The 21,832-nt window shown below is 43.1% G+C and overlaps 2 protein-coding genes across 7 annotated transcripts in view; one reads left to right on the top strand and one right to left on the bottom strand.

Moving 5' to 3' along the window:
* SMAD4 (SMAD family member 4) overlaps positions 1–1,847 on the bottom strand; it is a 61,472-nt gene extending 59,625 nt beyond the window's left edge. For 4 of the 6 annotated variants that reach the window (XM_053572045.1, XM_053572049.1, XM_053572048.1 and 1 more), the window contains exon 1: positions 1,710–1,847. The gene's annotated coding sequence lies outside the window, so the exon portion shown is untranslated. Of the gene's footprint in view, positions 1–1,516; positions 1,574–1,709 lie in introns of those variants that run through there. The other 2 variants (XM_053572046.1, XM_053572047.1) reach the window with 2 other exon arrangements.
* LOC128571712 (translation initiation factor IF-2-like) lies at positions 1,314–21,344 on the top strand. The gene is made up of 4 exons (XM_053571347.1): positions 1,314–1,400; positions 1,449–2,124; positions 12,148–12,342; positions 20,118–21,344. Exons 1-4 carry the CDS (start codon positions 1,314–1,316, stop codon positions 20,216–20,218), a joined length of 1,059 nt encoding a protein of 352 aa, XP_053427322.1. The 3' UTR covers positions 20,219–21,344.
* Positions 21,345–21,832: the final 488 nt, after the last annotated feature.

The following is a 21,832-nucleotide window of genomic DNA, read 5'->3' as shown; positions in this document are numbered from 1 at the left end:
ATAGAAACGCTTTTAGTTTTAATTCCAATAACTTAAACCTATATAATTCATCACCACCTTTAGACCTAAAACTATCGCAAATCATCAATGCTTGGCCTACCTCCTATTACACTTGTTCTGTCACAAACCTATTTAAGAAAACAAAACCTTAACTTATGGAGGAACATTAATGAGATATCATATTTTTAAATGTTAATTATTTACAATTTGGAATATCATGCACTAATGATACCAGAATTTTCAGATATAGAAAGAATACATCTTAGAAAAACAAGGTACACTTTAGAACGTCCTATATTTGGACTGAAATTAGTCTCTGCAGGGCATAGCAAAAGTAATTTATGAAACCTACAATAAAAAATACTTAAATGCAATGTTCTAAATCTAATTACTCTATGAATTATGCATTTCTGTTTTCTATTAAGACTCTACATGGTTTCTGCCAGCAAAAAGTACTGAACCTACTTGTTTAACACCTGAATAATCACGCTGCTAATAAGACTAAAAGGATGCTAATTCTGACATAAGTCAAAGATAGTTGACAAAAATTAGCCAAGACTTTATGCCTACAGAAAGTCAATCCAGGGTGCTTAGAATGATTCCTCTATTACCTTGTTATATTTACTATTTCTAAATAACTGGCAATTCCACCTTAAACTATGGAGCAAAAACTGAAGACATTAAGAACTTAATTCCAGGGCGGCGCCTGTGGCTCAAAGGAGTAGGGCGCCGGGCCCCATATGCCTGAGGTGGCGGATTCAAGCCCAGCCCCGGCCAAAATCTGCAAAAAAAAAAAAAAAAAAAAAGAAAGAAAAAGAAAAGTAATTCCAAATACATTAAAATAATTTTAAAATAAGAATACGTTTACGGTTCTCAGGGCAAGACAGCTATCAATGCTGAGTAAGTTTTTTAAAGCTTCTCTATACCAGCGAAGGTATCTTTCATGTTAACCAAACACACCCATGTCTTGGAAAATTTACCTGGAAAAATGGTTAACAGTGGTTTGGGAGATGTGATGAAGCCACCGCCCTCCGCCCTACACCAATTTCACGCTCAGTACATTTAGTACTAACAAGACAAACTATGTATTTTATTAGTAGACACGATTTATTAAGGGCGGCGGGAGGCTCAGTTAGTGCTGAGAATGTTTCCTACGTACCGCCATCTCCCGCAATACTCAAAAGTAAACAAATCAAAACCAAAAACGTAAACTGTAAAGACAAGACCTAGAAGAGCAAGGGACAAAGAGAAAACAAAAATTTGTTTGAGAAAAGAAATTAAGACAAACCATTTACAACTTTCATTTAGACCCTATGGCAACACACTCCAGCCGACTCAACGCGCTCTGCCGGGGCGAGAGAGAAACTACTCCAGAACAACAAAGAGGAGCGGCGGCCGTGGTAGGAGTCCCTATCCGAGTTTAACTTGGTTCTCTGACAAATTGCCAGCGGAGTTCGGGGCCGCAGGACCGACTCCCGAGCCCGAGGGGAGCGAAGAACCCCTGCCTGACACTAACCCGACCCGGCCAGCGCAGGGGCCGTCGCTCGGTCCCGGCCCGAGTCGTCAGGCGGCCGTGCTCACCCTCCGAGCGGACCCGTCCGCCTCCCGCGCGCTCCCAGCCACAGCCGGGAACCCGCCCCGGGGCGGGGAAGCCACGGGCGGGGCGCGCGGGCCCGGCCGGGGAAGGGGAGGGGACATGGCGCGGTTACCTGGGCTCGGGCGGTGGCGAGGGGAGTCCGTTCTCCCGCCGCTGCTCGTCCGCAGACGCGCAGGGCCTGCCGCTTCCCCCGGCTGCCCGGAGTGCTCCTCGGTCCCCGCCCCAAGGCGTCCGGGCCAGGCCGCCCCTCCTCGGCGCCGCGCCGCTGCCCGCGCGGGCCGCCCCGCGGCGGAGGAGGGTCTCTCTCGCGGGGCGTCCGGCTCCCCTCACCCGCTCCCACCCTTTGGGCGGCAGCAAAGCCAAGTGGAGGACGGCAAGGGCCTCCCGGGGAGAGCGGGTGGGCGCGAACGCGGGCTCCGCCACCCGAGCCGCTCCGTTACCGCAGCGGCGACGACGACCAGGGCCGTGTTGTTGCTGCCAACTTGTCGAGAGAACACTGAGCATGCGCGCACGGAGACCACATCCGGGTAATTTCAGGGTTTGGCCCTTTTCCCCCGCAGCTTTCCTTTCTCCCTGCTGCCCCCGCCTCCCGCTCCGAGAGACTCGGGGTTCGCTCTGCGCAGGCGCCCGCAAGGCAGCTGCATCCGCTGTTGTCTACGAGTGCGGGTCCCGGCCCTGGCAGAGGGCGCTTCTCTGCGGCGGTAGCGGGGCGCCTGCTTGAGCCTGCTTGGTGGTTAGTCACCAGAGACACTGGCATCGCCTGACAAAAACGTACCAAATACACAGGAGAGCACAGCGTAGAGTGGGCGTCCTGTAAGTGTTTATAAATAACGATCTAGGACCTTTTGTTTGTTTTGAGGATCGCGTGAGCACAGAAATTAGACTTTTAACTGACAAGCACTAACTCTGGGGGTATGGTGATTGTAGCGGTTTATATGGAGAAGAAACTGGCAATGGCTACACCTTCCATCCCTCTCTGCCATCCCTGAATCACGAGTTCCAAAGATGTTTAATCTCGAGAGACTTACACGACAGTCCAGGAATCACACGTTTAGGAACTCTACCAAGTGTTAAAAATTTGAGTGGTTATTGTGGGCAGAGATGTAGGTGGAGTCTCAAGTTGGAAGGGACCCTTGAGTCCTAGGCATATCTATAACTAGGTTACCTGCTGGGCAAGGAAAAGCCCTGCTTTTAACTTTATACTTACTTTATTTGATTTTTTTTTTTTTACAAGACAGTAATTTCTTTTTCTTTGTTTTTTTTTTTTTTAAACAGAGTCTCACTTTGTTGCCCTCGATAGAGTGCTGTGGTGTCACAGCTCACAGCAACCTCAAATTCTTGGGCTTAACCGATTCTCTTGCCTCAGCCTCCCAAGTAGCTGGGACTACAGGTGCCCACCACAACGCCCGGCTATATTTTGGTTGTAGTTGTCATTGTTGTTTGGCAGACCTGGGCTGGATTTGAACCCTCCAGCTTCAGTGTATGTGGCTGGTGCCCTAGCCACTGTACAGGCGTCAAGCGAGTAATTTCTCATTTAAAAGTTTTTTGGAAAACACACTAATTATTATTGTTATTATTTTTTAGACAAATTCTCACTATGTCACTCTCCATAGAGTGCTGTTGCGTTCCAGCTCACAGCAACCTCAAACTCTTGGGCTTAAGCAATTCTCTTGCCTCAGCCTCCCAAGTAGCTGGGACTACAGGCATCCATCACAATGCCCAGCTATTTTTGCAGTTGTCATTGTTGTTTAGCAGGCCCTGCCCAGGCTCCAACCTGCCAGCCTTGGTGTATGTGGCCAGCGCCCTACTCACTGAGCTATGGGCACAGAGCAACACACAATTATTTTTTTCACCAACCAGGAAACACTTCCTTTGGGAGTCCCTCCAAAACTAATTATTAAACAGTCCTAAAGTCATTTCTTAGGTCCCATTCATCTGAACTGTTTATACTCACAGTCCCCTCCACTCCATCCCCCATGCACACTTAACACTGCATTCTGTCTGCTACATCACAGGTGACTTCCCTCCTGTGCCAGAACTCCCCTAAAGCTTCAAACGAGGGTTCCCTTATCCGTGGTATTTATGAAGACTTTACAAGACCAGTTTTAAGAGCTTTCATTTCTAGATCTTCCACTGCCATGTTTCTTAAAATTGTTCAGTTTGAGAAGGAAGCTTAGAATACAGGATCCTCTTTCAAAACTGCCCTTCTCTCCCGCCTTACAAAAGAAAGTAAAAATTCTAACCCCTTACTAAGGTACATTGACCCAAGATCTAAACATCTCCAGGACAGTTCAGAGGGAGAATTTAAAAAACTGGTGTCAGCCAGGCATGGTGTCTCTTGCCTGAAATCCTAGCACTCTAGGAGGCCCAGGCAGGTGGATTGCCTGAGCTACAGAGTTCCAGACCAGCCTGAGCAAGAGCAAGACCCAGTCTCTGAAAAAATAGCTGGGTGATGTGGCAGGTGCCTGTAGTCCCAGCTACTGGGGAGGCTGAGGCAAGAATATAGTGTGAACCCCAGCGTTTGGGTTGCTGTGAGCTATGACATTACTGCACTCTACTGAAGGTGATAAAGTAAAACTCTGTCTCAAATAAATAAATAAATAAATAATTGCTGTCACTGCTGAGAAAGTAAATGACTTTAGTGAATGGGTTAAATTATTTTGGTAAGTTGGGAAGTTTCCAATTCTTTGCTATCAACAAAACTGAAGAAAAATCTGTCAGCTGATAGATTATTGAAAATGGTTTAATAATGGACCAATGTATGATTCTTAAGTGATATACCGCAGGAAAACTAAGTAACATTGTTATAACTAAGCTTCTTCCATCCCATCTGTATTAGTTATCTATTGCTGTATAACTATATTATCATAAATTTAGAACTTTAAAACAACATGCATTTATTGTCTTACATTTCTATGTGTCAGGAGTCCAGATGCAGCTTAGCTGGGCCCTCTACAAAGTGAGGCTGGGAAAAGTATCAGCTTTAAGCTCACATGGGTTTTTTTTTTGTTCAAGCTCAGGTGGTTTTTGGCAGCATTCAGTTCCTTACAGCCTGCTAGACTTGAGGGCTTCAGTCCCTTGCTGCCTGTCAGCTGAAGACCCCCTCTTTTCCATGCCATGTGGCCCTCTCCATAGGGAAGCTCGCAATATGGCAGCCTGCTTCTTCAAAGCCAGCAAGGAGCCACCAATACACTGGTTACCATCTTATGTAACATAATCACACACAATAATCACACACATCCTGTCCTCTTTGCCATGTTTTTTTTTTTACATGTGCACCAAATCACATGCCCTGCCTACACAGTAGGGGGGTAGGGACCAGATGGGGTCTCATTAGAGTCTGTCTACCATACCATCTAATGGTTTATGCAAATGACAGTCCCTTCAGGTTCCTTTCACCTTTTCGATTAAGGGAAACCTGACTTTCCCCTGGGATCCTTCTCCTCTCTAAAGTAGTGGCTACTGTCTTTTCAATCATAACCCTCTTAGCCTATGCCTGGAGGTGAGGTAAGTTTCCTCCTTGCTTCTCAACATTGCTTCCAAACCCTTGCCCCCCTCCTCCCTGTCAAACAGTAGCTTTGAATTGTGTTAGCCAATACCCATTATTGCCCTTATTCTCCTTTATTTCTGTACTTTGCTCTGTCAGTCAGACTACTGCTACTTGTCTTAATCCTAGGTGATTATAAAATATCCCCAGTACCCTGGCTTCTCAGTTCCTTGAGTGCTTCTCCTCCAAAGATCTTATCCTCTGTCCTAACTCATCCACTGACCCCCATGATCATAATCACAGGAGCTTCATCAAACTCTACTTCTTCATAATCACAATTTCAAACATTTCACACTCCAATCACCACCTCATTTTTTCCAAGTCATTCCCTGTAGTGCTCTAACTTCAAGAATTCTTCACTCCCATCCTTACTCAGCTTCACCCCTTGTCCAATCATTATAATTACTCTGACACACACCCTAACCCCCTTTCCTCCCTCCCCCTGTGTTGTGCTTGTTCAGCAAAACCACAGTCCTGATTCAAGCTGGCTCCCCACCTGCACTGTAGCACTTATGCATTTGAATGTGGCTGAAGAAAAATGCAACCACATTGACTAGTTTCACTTTAATTTCGTCACCATGAACCTCAGGTGGACCCTTGGTGCTGCCCAGCAATCCTACTTCCCTTTTCCATTCTTCTAGATGTCATACCCTCTCTGTCCTCTGTCTTAATGCTCCCCAACCTTTTTTTTTTTTTTTTTTTTTTGTAGAGACACAGTTTCACTTTATTGCCCTCAGTAGAGTGCCGTGGCGTCACACAGCTCACAGCAACCTCCAACTCCTGGGCTTAGGCGATTCTCCTGCCTCAGCCTCCTGAGTAGCTGGGACTACAGGCGCCCGCCACAACGCCCAGCTATTTTTTTTTGTTGTTGCAGTTTGGCTGGGGCTGGGTTTGAACCCGCCACCCTTGGTATATGGGGCCGGCACCCCGCTCACTGAGCCACAGGCACGGCCCTGCTCCCCAACCTTTTTGACACCAAGGACCCATTTCAAAGAAGACGGTTTCTCCATGGACCAGGATCAAGCGGGGGGTGATTTGAGGATGATTCAAGTGCATTACATCTCCACTTCAGATCACCAGGCATTAGATTCTTATAAGTAGCACGTGACCTAGATCGCACGTGCAGTTTACAGTAGGGTTCGGGCTCCTATGAGAATCTAATGCTGCCACTTGTCAGACAAAAGGCAGAGCTCACTTGCCTGCCACTCATCTCCTGCTATTTGGCCCAGTTCCTAACCTACACATCCTCCCCTCAATCCTCATTCTCAATTAAGAACCATCCTTCTGTGTCATTGAGAAAATTGAAGGAATGGAACAAAAACCTCCCAGAATCCCACCAATCCCCATACCCACATACCAGCCTCTACTCTGCCTTCCCCTCCATTACATAATTGAATTTCCATGCTTCTAAGGCCAGTCCCTTCACTAAGACAATAAACCTGCTATGGTGGCAAGCGCCTGTAGTCCCAGTTACTAGGGAGGCTGACGAGGCTGCAGTGAACTAAGATTGCACTGTTGCACTCTCACCTGGGCAACAAAGCAAGACTCCATCTCTAAAAAATTAAAATTAAAAAAGAAAAAACTAATCCCATCTTGCCTAATCAATGTCATCACCATCACTCTAATAATTATCCTTGCTATTCTGCATTATCAATATTTCCTTCTACTGAGTCATTCCCATAAGCCTACAAGCAGCTGTTATTTCTCTAATCCTAGAAGGTCTTCTCTTTGGCTCATTTCTCTGTTCTTTGGCCCATTCTCTGCTGTTTTTACAACAAAACTTCTGAAAAGAGTTTTCTACATTTTTGTCTCTAAGTCTCCTCCACTATGTGACAGCAAAATGCATAAACATATGATAATCCTTTCTATACACTTTTAAAACATGTCAAACATGATATGTATGCTAAGACAATATATGTATATAGTAGAATCATAACACACACAAGGTTATACATGTGGCGTATTTTAGGTCATCAGCCTCTCGTGCTTTCATCCTCACAACTCTATCAAAACTACTCTTGTCAAGGCCAACAATGAACTTCAAATTGGTTAAATCCAATGGTAGTCTGAATTCTCATCTTGACTGAGTTGTCTAACTACTTCATTCACTTTTTTTTTTTTGGCAGACCTGGGCTATGTTCGAACCCGCCAGCCCTGGTGTATGTGGCTGGCACCCTAGTCACTGAGCTACAGATGCCGAGCCATGATTCACTTTTTTTTGGGGGGGGACAGAGTCTCACTATATTGCCCTCGGTAGAGTGCCCTGGCATCACAGCTCACAGTGGGCATCACAGCTCACAGTAACCTCAAACTCTTGGGCTTAAGCAATTGTCTTGCCTCAGCCTCCCAAGTAGCTGGGACTACAGGTGTCTGCCACAACACACAGCTATTTTTTTTTTTTTCTTGCAGTTGTCATTGTTTAGCAGGCCTGCTGGTATCGGACCCACCAGCCTCTGTGTATGTGGCCAGCACCCTACCCACTGAGCTATGGGTGCTGCCAATTCACTTTTTTTTTTTTTTTTTTAAACATTTTACCTTCTTGGTTTTCCTCCATTTCTGGTCCCTCTTTCCCTGTTTCCTTTGCTGGCTTCCATCTCTTCTTTCATATCTCTTAACCTTACAGTGAGTGACTCAGGGCTTATTCCTTGGACTTCTCTTTGTTATCTATACTAATTTCCTTGATGATCTCATCCAGGCTTCTGACTTTTGATATCATCATATGTGATGACAACACCCAAATTTATATCTCTAGCTTAGACCTCTTACCTGAACTCTAGATTCTGATATCCATCAGTCTACTGCATATCTCAACATGTCACAAAACGAACACTTTTCCCTTCAAACCTGTTCAGCTCACCAGCTTTCCTATCTCAGTTGATAACTCCATCCTCAAGTTGCTCAGACCAAAAACCCTAGAGTCATTCTGGACTTTTCTCTTTCTCTCACACCCTGTGTCTAGTCCAGAGTCAGAGCATCCTTACCCATCTCCACTGCTACTCTTTTGGTCTGAGCCACCATCATCTCATGCTTGGATTAGTCTTCTAAAGGCTTTCCCTAGTCTCATGCTTGCCTTTCTCAACATAATAACTAGGGTGAGCCTCTTAAGCCTATGCCAGATGTTAATCCTCTACTTAAATGCTTGCATCAAATGCTCATTTCATTTAGACTAAAGGTCTACATACTTCTAAAGGGTTCTGCAAGATCAGTGTCCCCCCCACACTTGATTATTACTTTTCTAATCTCATCTCCTGTCATCATCCTCCAGTATCACTCATCTCCAGTCTTCCTGATGTCCTTTGTTGATCCTAGGAAAGGCCAATGATGTCCCCATTGAGGGTCTCTGCACTGGTTGTACCCTCTGCCTTGTACACCTTTCCCCCTGTGCAGTTCTAACTCTCTCAACTCTTTGGTCAAAAGTCATGAAAGAGGCCTACCCTGATCTCAGTGTTTATAATGTAGCCCAAGTGCCTACAGTAGCTATTGACACATAGGAAGTGCTTGATAAATATTTATTGAATGAATGAGTAAGGTGTTTCATGCTTCTATTCATAGAAATGAAAACTAGAACAAAGGTTGATTCTGAATCCTATTTCATTCCAGCAAAAATATGCTACACTTTAATTTTAACAGTATATCAGAATTTATATTTTATGTTAAGATCATTAGGTATTAAAAATTATATTAATTATACAGTTAACACGAGTTTTTTAAACTTCAGAGACTCAGTCAGAAGGTTTTTTAAATTTGTACAGAGAAATATGATAGAACGATCAATAAGAGACTTCCCAGCCTAAAATATTATATTAAAATGCTCAAGAAAATATTAGATGAGGAGAAAAAGAGTGATGTAAAATTTGTTTTAAAGAAAAACTTGTTCATGTATTTTTTAAATGGATGATAGTTGTTGCTTTACGATATTTAAGTTTCCTTGGATACATTTAAAGAATGATGTAACAATCTTATTTTAAAATGCCAATACTTATGCCAGAAATAACCTTGCCATTATTTAAACTTACGATGAAACATATTGGATATGACCTTTAAAAGTATAAAAAGGAGTTCTTCAAATTCTTTTAGGAGGAAAGCAAGCAAGAAAATTTGAAGACCTATGGTCTTCCCAAAGCACTCAAAGGGACCCTGAAAGTTTTTCTTATGTTTTCTTTAATGGTTTCACCCTGTGAATAAGAGCTTTCCAAGTATAAGGAAAATCTAAAACAGTGGTTCTCAACCTGTGGGTCTCAACCCCTTTGTAACAATGAAAATACATCCTGCATATCAGATATTTATATTACAATTCATAATAGTAGCAAAATTACAGTTATAAAGTAGCAACGAAAATAATTTTATGGTTGGGGGTCACCACAACATGAGAAACTGTATTAAAGGGCCGCAGCATTAGGAGACATTAGAAAGGTGAGAACCACCGAATTCTAGAACTTTAAGCTTTTCATCCTATGGGGTGGAGATAGAGCACTCTCACCTCCAGCATCACCCACTGTGGAAAGAACCTAGCAACTGACAGATCTAGGCACAAATTAATGTCAACCTAATTTGAGGGGAAGGGAAGTGTCTCTGTGTTGCCCAGGTTGGACTCAAACCTGGACACTTGCCTGGCTCAAGTGATCCTCCTGCCTCCTGCTCCAGAGTAGCTGGGAGATGGATGCCATTGTAACCCAATGTTTTTAAAAAATAATCCAAGGCAGGGTTGGGTGTGGTGGCTGATGCCTGTAATCCTAGCACTTGGGAGGCAGAGGCAGGTGGGTTGCTTGAGCTCCCAGGTTCGAGACTAGCCTGGGCCAGAGTGAGACCTTGTCTCTAAAAATAGCCGGGCATTGTGGCAGGCACCTTAGTCCCAGCTACTTGAGAAGCTGAGACAAGAGAATCACTTAAGCCCAGGAGTTTGAGATTGCTGTAAGCTGTGATTCCACAGCACTCTACCAAGGGTGACAAAGTGAGACTGTGTCTCAAAAAAATAATAATAACAATCCAAGGTGACTGGGCAAGGTAGCTCACATCTGTAATCCTCGCACTTTGGGAGGCATAGGAAAGACGATCACCTAAGGCCAGAAGTTTTAGACCAGCATAGACAAAATAGTGAGCACCCTATATCTATAAAAAATTCAAAAATTAGCCAGGCATGGTGGTATATACCTGTAGACCCAACTACTTGGGCAGTTGAGGCAGGAGGATCACTTGAGCACAGGTATTCAAGGTTGTGATCACGCCACTGTACTCCAGCCTGGGTGACAGAGTGAGAGTCTATCTCTGAAAAATAATAATAATGATAATCAAGATGCTCCTGAAAATTACTTAACATTGATTATCTAAACACTGTGTTTCCCACATTCCTAAAAGCAATACTATATATTCTCTCATCTCCTTTGCCTTAAAGTATAGAATGTTATGTTTGAGGATGAATTTGACATGCATTTGACTATCAAGTGTGTTCCTTTAGCTTTAAAGGAGGCCAAGGACTTGATGAGGAAGAGAGAAAACGGGTGGAGCCAGTGCTCCATTTTTATCTTTATTATTTTCTAAAAAGCTCTAATAGCTGCTGTCCGTGCCAAATCCAGCAAGGGCCACAAGGGCAGCTGTGGACAGAATCCCAAGGCGGGGGAAAGGGGCAGAGCAGGAAGGAAGGAATTAGGTGGGAGGGGAGGGAAAATTTCAGCCCACCTTTGTCTGGCAGTGGTCCTCCAAGTATTCACAGAGGTGGGGAGCTGCTGACAGTGAAGCACAGGAGCAGCACAGCACCCTTGGCTGCCCTGCTCCCTTCATTCACGCAATGGCCATTTTCTTCAATTCCTCCCAGGTGCCAAGTACTGAGGCATTCAGAGATAAGTCTACTACAGCACTTGCCCTTGAGAAGCTCCCAGTCTAGTGGGGAGAGAATAAAATGTAAAGAGACAATTCTGATGATGTATGAGTGGAGTACTGGGAGAGAAAAGAGAAGGTGCACCCAGATCTTGCCTGAGGGAGTTTAGGCGGTTTTGTGGAGAAAATGACATTTGAGCTGGATCGTGAAGTACCGTAGGAATTGGTCAGCAGAAAAGGATTGAGTGGGGACTTTCAAGGCAGAAGGAACAGTGTGGAGATAGGAAAGTGGTTGGTGTGCTTGTAGAATGGTTAGAAAAAAAAATAGTGTATAACTATAGATATATTTGCCCATGTATAAAACAAAATGAAAACGAAAACATAATGTCATTTGTAAAAGATTAAACATTGCAGCATGATTTGCCATAGCAAATGGTTGGAAACAACTCAAATGTTTATCAAAAGGGGAACTGGTTAAATAAATTAGGACACATCCATACCAGAGACTACTACATAACTGTAAACTAGAGTAAAAATGTTCACTATACTGGGCAGCACCTGTAGCTCAGTGAGTAGGGCGCCAGCCACGTACACCAAGGCAGGCGAGTTTGAGCCCGGCCCAGGCCTGCCAAACAACAACAACTGCAACAACAACAATAAAAAAAAATAGCTGGGCATCGTGGCAGGCACCAATAATCCCAGCTACTTGGGAGGCTGAGGCAAGAGAATTGCTTAAGCCCAAGAGTTTGAGGTTGGTATGAGCTGTGACGCCACCACACTCTACAGAGGGCGACTTGAAACTCTTGTCTCAAAAAAAAAGTTCACTATACTGATATGGAAAGATCTCAAAGTTTTACAGCCAAATGAAAAGTCAAGTCCATAACAACAAAAGTTATGCTAATTTGTGTATATAAATGATATATTTTATAACAATGATGATTGCATGGGGTGAGGTAGGACCTAGACCATTAGGGGTTAGGATGGGAGAAAATGTTTCATTGAAAATTTTCTTTTATCTTTAAGCTATGTAAATGTATTATCTATTAAAAAAATTAAATTGGAACATGATTGAAACTTGAAATTCAAAGTGAAATTCTTGTTCCTCTCCTTTAAGACTCAGGGATCCTCTAGGAATGGTCCCCTTCTGTTTGTCAGAATCAGCCACCCTTTCTTTATGCCCTGAACCTAGGCTGTGAGTTCACTGAAAACAGAAGGTTCTTCCTTCCCAGCTTCTCTGAGTGCCTGACACGGGGCCTGCACACAGCAAGGGTCAGACAATGTTTGCTGAATGGAGGGGAGAGGCAGAGTATGAAGCAGGGAAGACAGATTTGGGACCAGACCAGGAAGAAAGACATGCTGAGGAATGAACTCCACTCAGGATCAGGTATGTTTGGACTTCTTTTTTCTTTTTTTTTTTTTTTACATTTTTATTAAGGTCTAACTTCTATATTACAAACTTTTTTCAGTGGACAGTTTGAAACATTTGGATATGTTCAACACGCAGTCACCACTACAATCAAGTTTTAGAACATTTTCCTCCCTCCAAAAAGTCCCCCTGTCTCTTTGCAGTCAGCGTCACTCCCACACTCCTGGCCCCAGGCAACCACTGCCAGGCTTCCCGTGGCTAAGGTTTTAATTTTTCTAGAATTTCACATAAATTGAATCTTACCATATAGTCTTCAGCTTCTAGGTTCTTTCACTCAACATGTTGTTTTCGAGATCCAAAATGTTATTGTGTGTCAGGAGTTAGTTCCTTTTATTACTTGGTAGTATTCCATTTGTGTATGTGCAAACCCACAGAAACAGGTTGATTAGTAGGTTAGTTGTTGCCAGCAGATGGATGAAAGGGGAATTGGGAGATCTTCACCTTTCTTGAGGTGAAGGAAGTGTTCTGGAATTAGACAGTACTGAGAGTTGTACAATACTGTGAATAGAATGAGACACTGAATTGTACACTTTAAAATGGTTAAAATGGAAAAATTTATGTAAATTTTATCTTTTAGGTAAGCATCACAGCATGGTTGCTAAGCAAACAGTCTTTGGAGGCAAACTGACTTGGTTCAAGTGTCCATTTCACTCCTAACTAGCAATGAGACCTCAGACAAATGATTTTAAGTCTCAGTTTCTTCATCTGAAGTGGGCATAAAAATTTAGCCCATCTCACAGAGTTGTAGTAAAGACTCAATGATATAATACACGTGAAGCCCTTAGCATGGTACTGACAAGTGCCTAGTTAAGTGTTAGCTTCTTGTTTAAACCACCTACAGCTGCCATATTTCAAGGTCATTGCATGTCTTAATCTATTTGATTTAACATGAAGCAGGGAGTAGTCTCAATCTACAGGTGGCGACCCATCAAGAGATTTATCCCCATATAAGTAACTTGTCCCCATATTGAAGGACATTCTATAAAATAACTGATCTGTTTTTTTTTTAATGTCAATGTCATAAAAGACAAAGGCTCAAGAAACTTGCAGACTAAAGGAGGCTAAATAGGACAATTAAATGCCATGAATTATTCTGAAATGAGTCTAAGGGATAGAAAATAGACTATAGATTTGATTGTAGTATTGAATCAGTGTTAGATTTCTGGATTTTGACAACTGCAGCATTCAGGGCTAGGACTAGGAGGAAGCAAAAAAGGTTCGTGTGGTGCACAATTAAAGAAAGGCTACTGACTCTCAGGCCTGGCTTGCCTCCTTCTGGTTCTGGCACTGAAATTGTGCTTATGTAGGAAAATGTCCTCTTTCCTAGAAAGTACACACTGAGGTAGTAAGGATAAAGGAAAAATTAAAAAATTAGCTAAGCATGGTGGTGTATGCCTGCAGTCCCAGGAGGATTGCTTGAGCCCAGGAATTTGAGGTTACAGTGAGCTATGATCAGGCCTCTATGCTCCTGCACTCCAGCCTGGGCAACACAACAAGACCCGTCTCTAAAAAAAAAAAAAAAAAAGGCACACCAACATACGCAATTAATTAATTCACCAATAGTCCAGCAATAATGATAATATGTAGATAGAAACAACCTTAAAGCATGTGTTGCAAAAGGTTAACAACTGGAGAAGCTAGGTAAAGGGTATACAGAAATGTATACTATTTATACTGTTCTTGCAAGTCTTCTGTAAGTTTAATATGTTTTTACATTGTAAGTCACTTGTCCATGTGATAAGTTTCACAAGCAGCAGAACTGGAATCTGGAATTTGAACTCTGCGCACAGTGTGTGTATCCCACAACTGAAACAGCAACAGCCTAAAGCCAGGGCCTGGGCGGCCCCCTGCCCAGGTGCCTTGGAGCAGTGTTTCTCCAACTTCAGGCACGCAAATCTCTTGGAGATCTTGTTAAAAGCAGATTATGATTCGGCAGATCTGAAGTCAAGCTGGAGAGTCTACTTTTCTAATAAGCTTCCAAATGAGACTGATACTGCCTTTCATCCTAGGACCCAAACCCGTGGGGCCTAAAATTCAAAATGTATTGGGGAGGGAAACGTTAGGTTCCTCAACCATTCCCCCACCTCCCTTCCCGGAACAAAAGGCCTACCTGCCTCGCCCCCAAGAATTCTGCTACAAAGACCATAGCCCACCAAAGCCTTCCAGCAAACTGTGGAATCTCCATCCCCCTACGCCCACTATAAAAACAAGTCCCCAATCACTCAGTGCAGCTGCCATCTTTGCCCAGATGGGTCTCAGTCCCCTTTCATTAAACTTGGGCTGAACCTATCCTGGTTTCGTCTCTGGGTACACCTGCAAACTCCTTTCAGGGAAAAAGGGAAAGGAACACTAAATGATTTAGGAGACAGTTCACAGTTATGATTCTATCCATTTAAAATGTTTTTCAATGATAAGTTGAGCCTTCTTTTTTCAAACATCCTTTCATTCCATAAACATGCAGAGTGAGTCTACTGGGTGCCATACTTTAGAATTACAGAATTGAACAGCAAAGAACATTAACTGAAACAGTTATAATTTACCCAGTCTTTTCCTTCCCCCAGGAAACTCCAAATCAGCTTTTAAATCACAGTTTTTAGTCCAACAGATGAACTTGGCACCCAACAGCCACTCTTAATATCACAGGTACAAGAGAGAATAGGGTAAGCAGGGAGTGCTGGAAATGACAGGTTCATCAAAAGCAAAAGAAACATTTAAAAAAAAGTTGCCATTTGTGCTGCAAGATCATTTTAGTGATAAAAGGATCTTCTAATGAATATTTTTTTGCTTTTTTTAAATTTTTAGCTTTCAAAAACAGAAATCTTTTTCATATTTTAAAAATATTTTTCTTGGGAGACAACCTTGAGGAAAATAATTAATGCTAACTGGGTCCAAAATCACAGCTACTGTTTGTTGTTGTTTTAAGCTTCAGAAATAATCAAGTGACACCTTTTTGAGGTGGGAATTAGGCCCAACAGACAAGTATTAAAGAGAAAAGAAGCTGTGAGCACTCTTGCAGCCTCAGACCTCACATCTCTTCAGAGTAGAGCAGGTAGATGGTTCCAGAATTCAGCTTCTCTTCCAAAAAATGATGACCTGCAGACCCCTCACAATGCTGAGGCACCAGAACAATTACCCCTCTGGGCATCTTCTGTCCCTTTCCCCCAGGGCTGCTGCCTCTCTGCTTTTGCTTCTTCCCCTTTCCTTTCCCTGGCTGACTTTCACTTCCCTGGCATTTCTGACAAGCTTCACCCAGCTGCCACCCTGGAACTGCCTGCCCACTTCCTTCCCTCTGTGCTGCCATGCATGCTACTCCTGAGAGGCTCTGGGGCCACTGGGATCTTCTCTGGGGCTTGGGAAGCCAGGTATCCACATCTTTAATCAGGAAGGAAATAAGAACATGGCAAACCCCTTTTCAGGGAGGCTGGTTCCCAAGTCCCCTCCTACTTGGTGCAACAATAGCACCCTTCCTCTTTAAGAAAGATGCCATGGCTCAAAAGCCCCTGGCAGGCCTGGTGCCTTCTCTAGCACGTAGATCATTGAACTGCCAAGTTGGTCCAAACTTGCCTGAAGCTACACCGCTTAGTTAGAATGCAGGTCCTGACTCAGGTCCTAAGCCCAGTCCACAAAGGCTCCTTGGAAAATGTTCTTTGTTGGAGGGTTTGACACAAAGGCCGAGGAATGTGGTTTAGGCAGTCCTAACCTCCAGCTGGCCCTCCAGCCTCACAGCTTTCCCAGTAGAACATTGGAACTGGCTTCTTCAGCCACCACAGCTTTGTGCCACAGTGATTAATCACAGGCCCAGGCCCAGGGTCTGCCTTTCCTTCCTCCTCCATCTTCACAAATCTTGCTCATCCATGAGACCCAGCTCTCCTCCTACTGATAACGCCACCTTCACTGATCTTATCCAAACATCGCTGGCACCCCACTGGCACTTGATGCTGTGCTGTCCCATGTGTTTATATCCTGCTTCATTATGAGACAGTGGCAGAGAGGCTAAGATTATGGGTGAGTTTTCAAGTCAATGGACAAGAATCCAAATCCTGGTTCTATCTCGGCGTGCTCCTAAGCAACTTACTTAACCCATATCAGCTTTGGTCAGATTATCTGCAAAAGTAGATATCTTAATGTTTGCTTAAATTCTTTTCTTGACTGGGCACAGTGGCTCATCCCTGTAATCCTAGCACTTTGAGAGGCTGAGGTGGGAGGCTCTAGAGGCCAGGAATTCAAGGCCAGCCTAGGCTACATAGCAAGATCTGGTTTCTACAAATACTAGAAAAATTAGCCAGGCATGGCTGTGTGTACCTGTAATACCAGTTACTCAAGAGGTTGAGGTGGGAGGATTGTTTGAGTCCAGGCACTAGAAGTTGCAGTGAGCTTTGATGGTGCCACTGCACTGGAGCCTGGGTGACAAGATCAAGACTCTCTCTGTAAAAAAAAAAAAAGAAAGAAAACTTTTATGAGCTACTACATGCTAATAGATTTGAAAATCTAGATAAAAGGGATACATAGCTGGAATAAAATACCTAAATGACACAAGGAAAAACAAATTTTGAATAGGATAATTAAATAATTTGAAATCATCTTCCACCCCATCAGATATAAACATATGTACACATTTGCTTATATTAAAAAACAATGGGAGAGGCTCGGTGCCCATAGCACAGTGGTTATGGCACCAGCCACATACACCAAGGCGGGTTCGTACCCTGGCTGGGCCAGCTAAAACAACAATGATATCTTCGACAACAACAACAAAAATAGCTGGGCATTGTGGCGGGCAACTGTAGTCCCAGCTACTTGGGAGGCTAAGGCAAGAGAATCGCTTAAGCCCAAGAGTTGGAGGTTGCTGTGAGCTGTGATGCTACAGTACTCTACACAGGGCGACAGCTTGCCTCAAAATAAATAAATAAATAAATAAAATTGGAGAATAAACTAAAAAATTTTAAAGACTACTTAAGAGGAAAGGAATAAGGAGAGTGGAGCTAGAATTCTGTGAATATACCTTGTTTTGTAGATTTTACTTTATAACTGTGTTAATATTTTAAATATTGATAAAACTGATCAATTAAAAGCAATCCCTAAAAAGGGATTAAAACTTAAATTAAAAAGCAATCCTGAAAAAAGAAAAGTAGAATGAAACAAGTGAGCCTAACTCCATGTAGGGTTGGTAGGACATCGAGAGGAGCTAATCCAAGCAACTTTAAAGTGAGTAACAACTTGATTCTGCATCTCTAATGGGACATATCTTTTTTTTTTTTTTATTGTTGGGGATTCATTGAGGGTACAATAAGCCAGGTTACACTGATTGCAATTGTTAGGTAAAGTCCCTCTTGCAATCATGTCTTGCCCCCATAAAGTGTGACACACACCAAGGCCCCACCCCTCTCCTTCCTTCCCTCTTTCTGTTTCCCCCCCCATAACCATAATTGTCATTAATTGTCCTCATATCAAAATTGAGTACATAGGATTCATGCTTCTCCATTCTTGTGATGCTTTACTAAGAATAATGTCTTCCACGTCCATCCAGGTTAATACGAAGCATGTAAAGTCTCCATTTTTTTTAATGGCTGAATAGTATTCCATGGTATACATATACCACAGCTTGTTAATCCATTCCTGGGTTGGTGGGCATTTAGGCTGTTTCCACATTTTGGCGATTGTAAATTGAGCTGCAATAAATAGTCTAGTACAAGTGTCCTTATGATAAAAGGATTTCTTTCCTTCTGGGTAGATGCCCAGTAATGGGATTGCAGGATCAAATGGGAGGTCTAGCTTGAGTGCTTTGAGGTTTCTCCATACTTCCTTCCAGAAAGGTTGTACTAGTTTGCAGTCCCACCAGCAGTGTAAAAGTGTTCCCTTCTCTCCACATCCACGCCAGCATCTGCAGTTTTGAGATTTTGTGATGTGGGCCATTCTCACTGGGGTTAGATGATATCTCAGGGTTGTTCTGATTTGCATTTCTCTAATATATAGAGATGATGAACATTTTTTCATGTGTTTGTTAGCCATTCGTCTGTCGTCTTTAGAGAAAGTTCTATTCATGTCTCTTGCCCATTGATATATGGGATTGTTGGCTTTTTTCATGTGGATTAATTTGAGTTCTCTATAGATCCTAGTTTAATGGGACATACCTTAAGGACAAAAGGACTACACACACGCGCGCGCGGCAAAAGGGCAAGAGTATACCAGCTCAGCTTTCTCTTCCTCTTAAAAAACCATCAGTCTCGGCAGCACCTGTAGCTCAGCAGTTAGGGTACTGGCCACATACACCCAGGCTGGCAGGTTCAAACCTGGCCTATGCCAGCTAAACAGCAATGACAACTGCAACAAAAAAATAGCTGGGCGTTGTGGTGGGTGCCTGTAGTCCCAGGTACTTGGGAAACTGAGAATTGCTCAAGCCCAAGAGTTTGAGGTTGCTGTGAACTGTGACGCCATGGCACTCTGCCCAGGGCGACGTAGTGAGACTCTGTCTCAAAAAATAAAACCCACCAGTCCTATCAGGGGAGCTCTGCCCTAATGTCATATCTAATACAAATTACCTCCCAAAGGCCTAGCCTCCAAATACTATCAACATTAGATTTGGGGGGTTAAGTTTTCAACATCTAAAATTGGGGGGACATGTTCAAACCATAACATATGGCAAAATGGAGTCTGTAGTGTGTTTAAGGCTCTTGAGATAGGAAGATTATCCTGGGTTGTCCAGGTGGGCCAGATACAATCATAGTGCTCCTTCTAAAAGGAACACAGAAGGAGTCACAATCAGAGAAGGTTATGTGATTGTAGAAGCAGTGGTCGGACTAATGTACTTCAAAGATGGAAGAAGGGGCCACAGGGCATATAGAGGAAGCCACTAGAAGTTGAAAAGGGCAAAGAAATGGAATCTCCCCTCAGAGCCTCCAGAAGAAACCAGCTCTGTCAATGCCTGTCTTTAGCCAGTGAAACTGATTTTGGGCTTCTGACTTCCAGAACTATAAGATAATGAATTCGTGTTGTTTCAAGCCAGTAAGTTTGCAGTAATTTGTTACAGTATCAATAGGACACTAATATACCTGGAATACTTGGTGACTATTCAAATTATCGTTCTTCTCCCCTATAAATTATTATTTCTTTTTTTTTTTTTTTGAGACAGAATCTTACTCTGCTACCCTGGGTAGAGTGCCATCGTGTCATAACAACCTCAAACCCTTGAACCTGAGCAATCCTCTTGCCTCGGCCTCCCAAGTAACTAAGACTATAAGCACCTGCCACAGTGCCCAGCTAGTTTTTCCATTTTTAGTAGAGACAGGGTCTTGCTCCTACTCAGGCTGGTCTCAACCTCCTGAGCTCAAGAAATCCACCCACCTCAGCCTCTCAGAGTGCTAGGATTACAGGCATGAGCCACCGTTCCTGTCTTCTTCTATAAATTTTGATTCCATAAGTTGAGTTGGGAGCCCAAGAATCTGCTTTTTAACAAGCATCCAAGTGACATTTATCTTCAGGTAAATTTTGAGAACTGTTGTTGTATGGATTATAATAGCTTAACCAAATTTCTCAACACCACTTTACAGGTAACAGACTCCATTTCCTTGGGCTACAGGTGTGGGGGCATAACAAAGGATTGGCCCGTCTTGGCACTCCATTGCCTTAGAGCTGGAAACTGGGCCCACATTGGCCAGTCACAATCCCTCTCTGAGATTTTATATATGGAAGCCACAAGGAATAGTGCTTTATCATTGTGCTGGGTTTGGTTTAAGATTCAACAGGGCCATCCCAGGATGGAGCATCAGCCGCCATGCTGGCAGCCACCTGCTCTGACTGTATTTTGGAAGCTCATCTGCACCAGGAAAGAGGATAATAAACAGGCAAGTGGAGTTGAAAGTTAGAACACTGAGGGACGCCCTGATATCCTTTTTGCCTCTGGATACAGTTACATCTGATGCTGCTACCATCCCTGTCTTTGCACCTATGAGAATAAATGAATTCTGTGATATTTCAAGCTCACTGGATTCGTTTTCAGTCTCTTGAAAGGACTCCTAACTACTATATTGGGTGCTACTTGGAATGCCTGGGGAATGGATCCCACACGTTGTCTGCCTTTCTCTTCACCCATTTTTTTGTCCCACGTTGACTGCTTCATGCCTATCTATGCAGGTTTACATTAGACTGATCAGAATTTATAAACTAATTGCATGGAGCTTGCAGTCACTCTGTCTCTACCGCTCACACTAACTCCACATCCAGTATAAACACTTTCTCCCTCACCACATAGTTCCCAGCATCTGCTGTTCAGGTGATTCTCCTCCCCCTTCTAGTTCCTGCTCTGTCCCATCTACTCAGTGATGAGAAATTCTGAAGTGAGGCTCTCTTCCAATGGAAACTAACTGGGCAAATCTCCTATGATTGCTTTTGTTCAAAGCACTGTCCACAAAATGACCCTGCAGCTATATTATATTGGGTTTTACAAGCATCTTTAGCTTGAGCTGAGGAGCAAGGGGGGTTGAGTGTTGACTAGAAGATTTTCCCCCTATTATTCAAGACTACTTCACTGAGTAGTCTTTCCTATCTTTCAGTTCCAAAGTTTCTCATCTCAAGCAGATGCAACTAAACACTGTCATCTGTGACCTTTGCCTAGTAGAAATCCCCATTGCCAGGGGGATGGGTGTATAATGCTTACCATAGAAGACCTGGACTCTGCTAAAGGCTCACAACAGACCACCACTGGCAAGTAGAGTTGGGCTGTAAATCTTGGCAGAAGAAAATGGGAATTCATAACACATCTCTCTACGAGTAATGGAGAAAGAGTACTGGGCCAGCAGTCAGGAACCTGAGAATGATCTTGACTCTGCCATTTACTACCATTTAGTAAAACTTAGGTAAGTCAGCTAGCACCTCTTGGTTCTAATTTCTGCATTTGTAAAGTGGAATTCATGATACTCCCATGCCTGCTTACTTCATGGGTTGTAAGAATTAAACAAAGTATATACATGTAAGGTATTATTATGTACTATACAAATGTAATTATAATTGTGATAATTATGATCCCCTAGTCCTAGACATCTTTATTTGAACCTGTTGGACTGTTGGATTGTTACTATCTACTTACCAAGACTGACAAAAGTGAATTGCTTCTCATAAACCAGTTTATTTAATACCCATGGGTTAGGAATTATGCAAGCCCGTGTGTAGTATAGTATCAAATTCAGAACATCACTTAGAATACTACTATATGCAAATGGTTGAGGATTCAAAGTATGAAGGCACATAATGTAAATAGATGCTATAAATTTTTGCAAAACATGCCTAAAAATAGTTTTCAGCAGATGCTTCCAAACTCTCTCTGGATTACAGCTTTCAAACAAAACAAAAATCCCAAAGGATTTGGACCAGAGATCTTTAAAACCTCCTCCACCCCTCATAACTGTCTTTATTTAGTGCTAAATTTAAAGCAGATGGAGAAACCAGCAAGCAA

The sequence above is a fragment of the Nycticebus coucang genome, chromosome 19, assembly GCF_027406575.1.
Source record: "Nycticebus coucang isolate mNycCou1 chromosome 19, mNycCou1.pri, whole genome shotgun sequence".
Classification (NCBI taxonomy): Eukaryota; Metazoa; Chordata; class Mammalia; order Primates; family Lorisidae; genus Nycticebus; species Nycticebus coucang.
Note: the sequence above shows the minus strand (reverse complement) of the source record. Positions and strands in the feature narration are given on the sequence as shown.